Genomic DNA, 1,734 nt, shown 5'->3' with positions numbered 1-1,734 from the left:
ATGGAGACTACAAAAGGAGCTGAACTCTGCTTTCCAGACCTCCTCAACAATTCCTGCAGGAAACCCACACCATCTCAGTCTGAGACCATGCTGACTAACATTCTGCTGTCCTTCATCTCTCTGCTCACTGCAGCTCTCAACCTGCTTGTCATCATCTCCATCTCCCACTTCAGGTACAGATAAATGCTCAGCACAAAATACTTTATTTTTAGAATGGATATATCAAGAACTGCATGTCTTCTTTTAATCTTAATGTTCCATTTGTGTTTCTTACAAAGAAATATTTAAATGTAATGTTGTGACAAAATAATTTAAGCTGGCACTCCAGAATAGATTCATATCCATACGAATGCCCTTCCTGCTACTGCATTAACTAACAAGCTATCGTTGATGATAATGTGATTTAATGATGATTTTTCCTCCCCAGGCAGCTCCACACCCCCACCAACCTTCTCATCGTCTCCCTGGCTGTCTCAGACTTCCTTGTGGGCCTCCTGCTGATGCCGGTTAAGATCCTTTTGACAGAAACTTGCTGGTTCCTGGGTGACCTCATGTGTGCTCTGTGTTATGTTACAGATTTTATCATTACCTCTTCTTCAGTTGGAACTATGGTGCTCATATCAATCGATCGTTATTTTGCTATTTGTGACCCTCTACGTTACACCACCAGAGTTACTCTGGGCAGAACAAAAGTCTGTGTTTGTCTGTGTTGGATATGCTCTATTCTCTATAACAGTGTAATTTTAAAGGACTTTCTGAGACATCCTGATTCACACAATTCCTGCTATGGAGAGTGTGTAGTGGTCCTCAACCAGATCACAGGAGCTTTTGACTTTGTCTTTACCTTTGTTGCCCCCATTACTGTCATCATAGTTCTGTATATGAGAGTATTTGTAGTGGCTGTGTCTCAGGCTCAAGCTATGAGGTCCCACATCGCAGCTGTCACACGGCAGAGTTCAGTGTGTGTAACTGCTAAGAAATCTGAGATGAAAGCAGCCAAGACTCTTGGTGTTTTAGTAATTGTGTTTCTAATATGTTTCTGTCCATATTACTCCCCATCCCTTGTAGGCCAGGATATTGAAGACAGTAGTTCATCCTCAACCATCAGAGGGTGGCTGATGTATTTTAACTCCTGTGTGAACCCTGTGATCTATGCCTTATTTTACCCCTGGTTTAGAAAATCTATTAAACTCACTGTAACACTTAAGATACTGCAGCATGACTCTTGTGATGCTAAAATACTGTAGAAACTAACCGGTAAGTAACCCAAATTCTGTGAATATGGAATTTCACTGTTGTTAACAAGTCACTGAAGTCAAGTCAAAAGGTGTCATGGCCTGATAAAGAGCGTTGTTCTCTTATGCTTATATTTTAAACCATCATGTGTCATGGTCTCTATCAGACAACCAGCTGTGTTCATTGTTATTACTACATCTGAAACTTAAACTCAACATGCTTTAGTAGTCCATGTAGTGGCAGTGATAACATTAATTTGTTAGGGCTTTAACTTCATTAACAGTGGACATCTGTGCACTGGGAGGTTACTGGGAGATAATAATCACAGTAACAATACTGTTTTATCTCCATATGCCCTAATACATGTTACTCAGACTAAACTGTGTGTGTTTGCCACAAGTACATTCCAGAGAGAGGAGGGCAACATGAGCAAAGAGTATGGTGGTAGTTTGAAGATAATTTAGTTTAACTATGGTACTGGCCATTGTATAAAATGAT

General features: G+C 40.3%; 1 protein-coding gene across 1 annotated transcript; it reads left to right on the top strand.

Moving 5' to 3' along the window:
* Positions 1-1,247, top strand: LOC141002457 (trace amine-associated receptor 13c-like). Its single transcript, XM_073473797.1, has 2 exons — positions 1-173; positions 428-1,247. The coding sequence occupies exons 1-2, from the start codon at positions 1-3 to the stop codon at positions 1,245-1,247; spliced, it is 993 nt and encodes a 330-aa protein (XP_073329898.1).
* The last annotated feature ends 487 nt before the right edge of the window (positions 1,248-1,734 follow it).

The sequence above is a fragment of the Pagrus major genome, chromosome 9 (genome assembly GCF_040436345.1).
Source record: "Pagrus major chromosome 9, Pma_NU_1.0".
Classification (NCBI taxonomy): Eukaryota; Metazoa; Chordata; class Actinopteri; order Spariformes; family Sparidae; genus Pagrus; species Pagrus major.
This window is presented reverse-complemented; position numbering and strand designations above follow the sequence as displayed.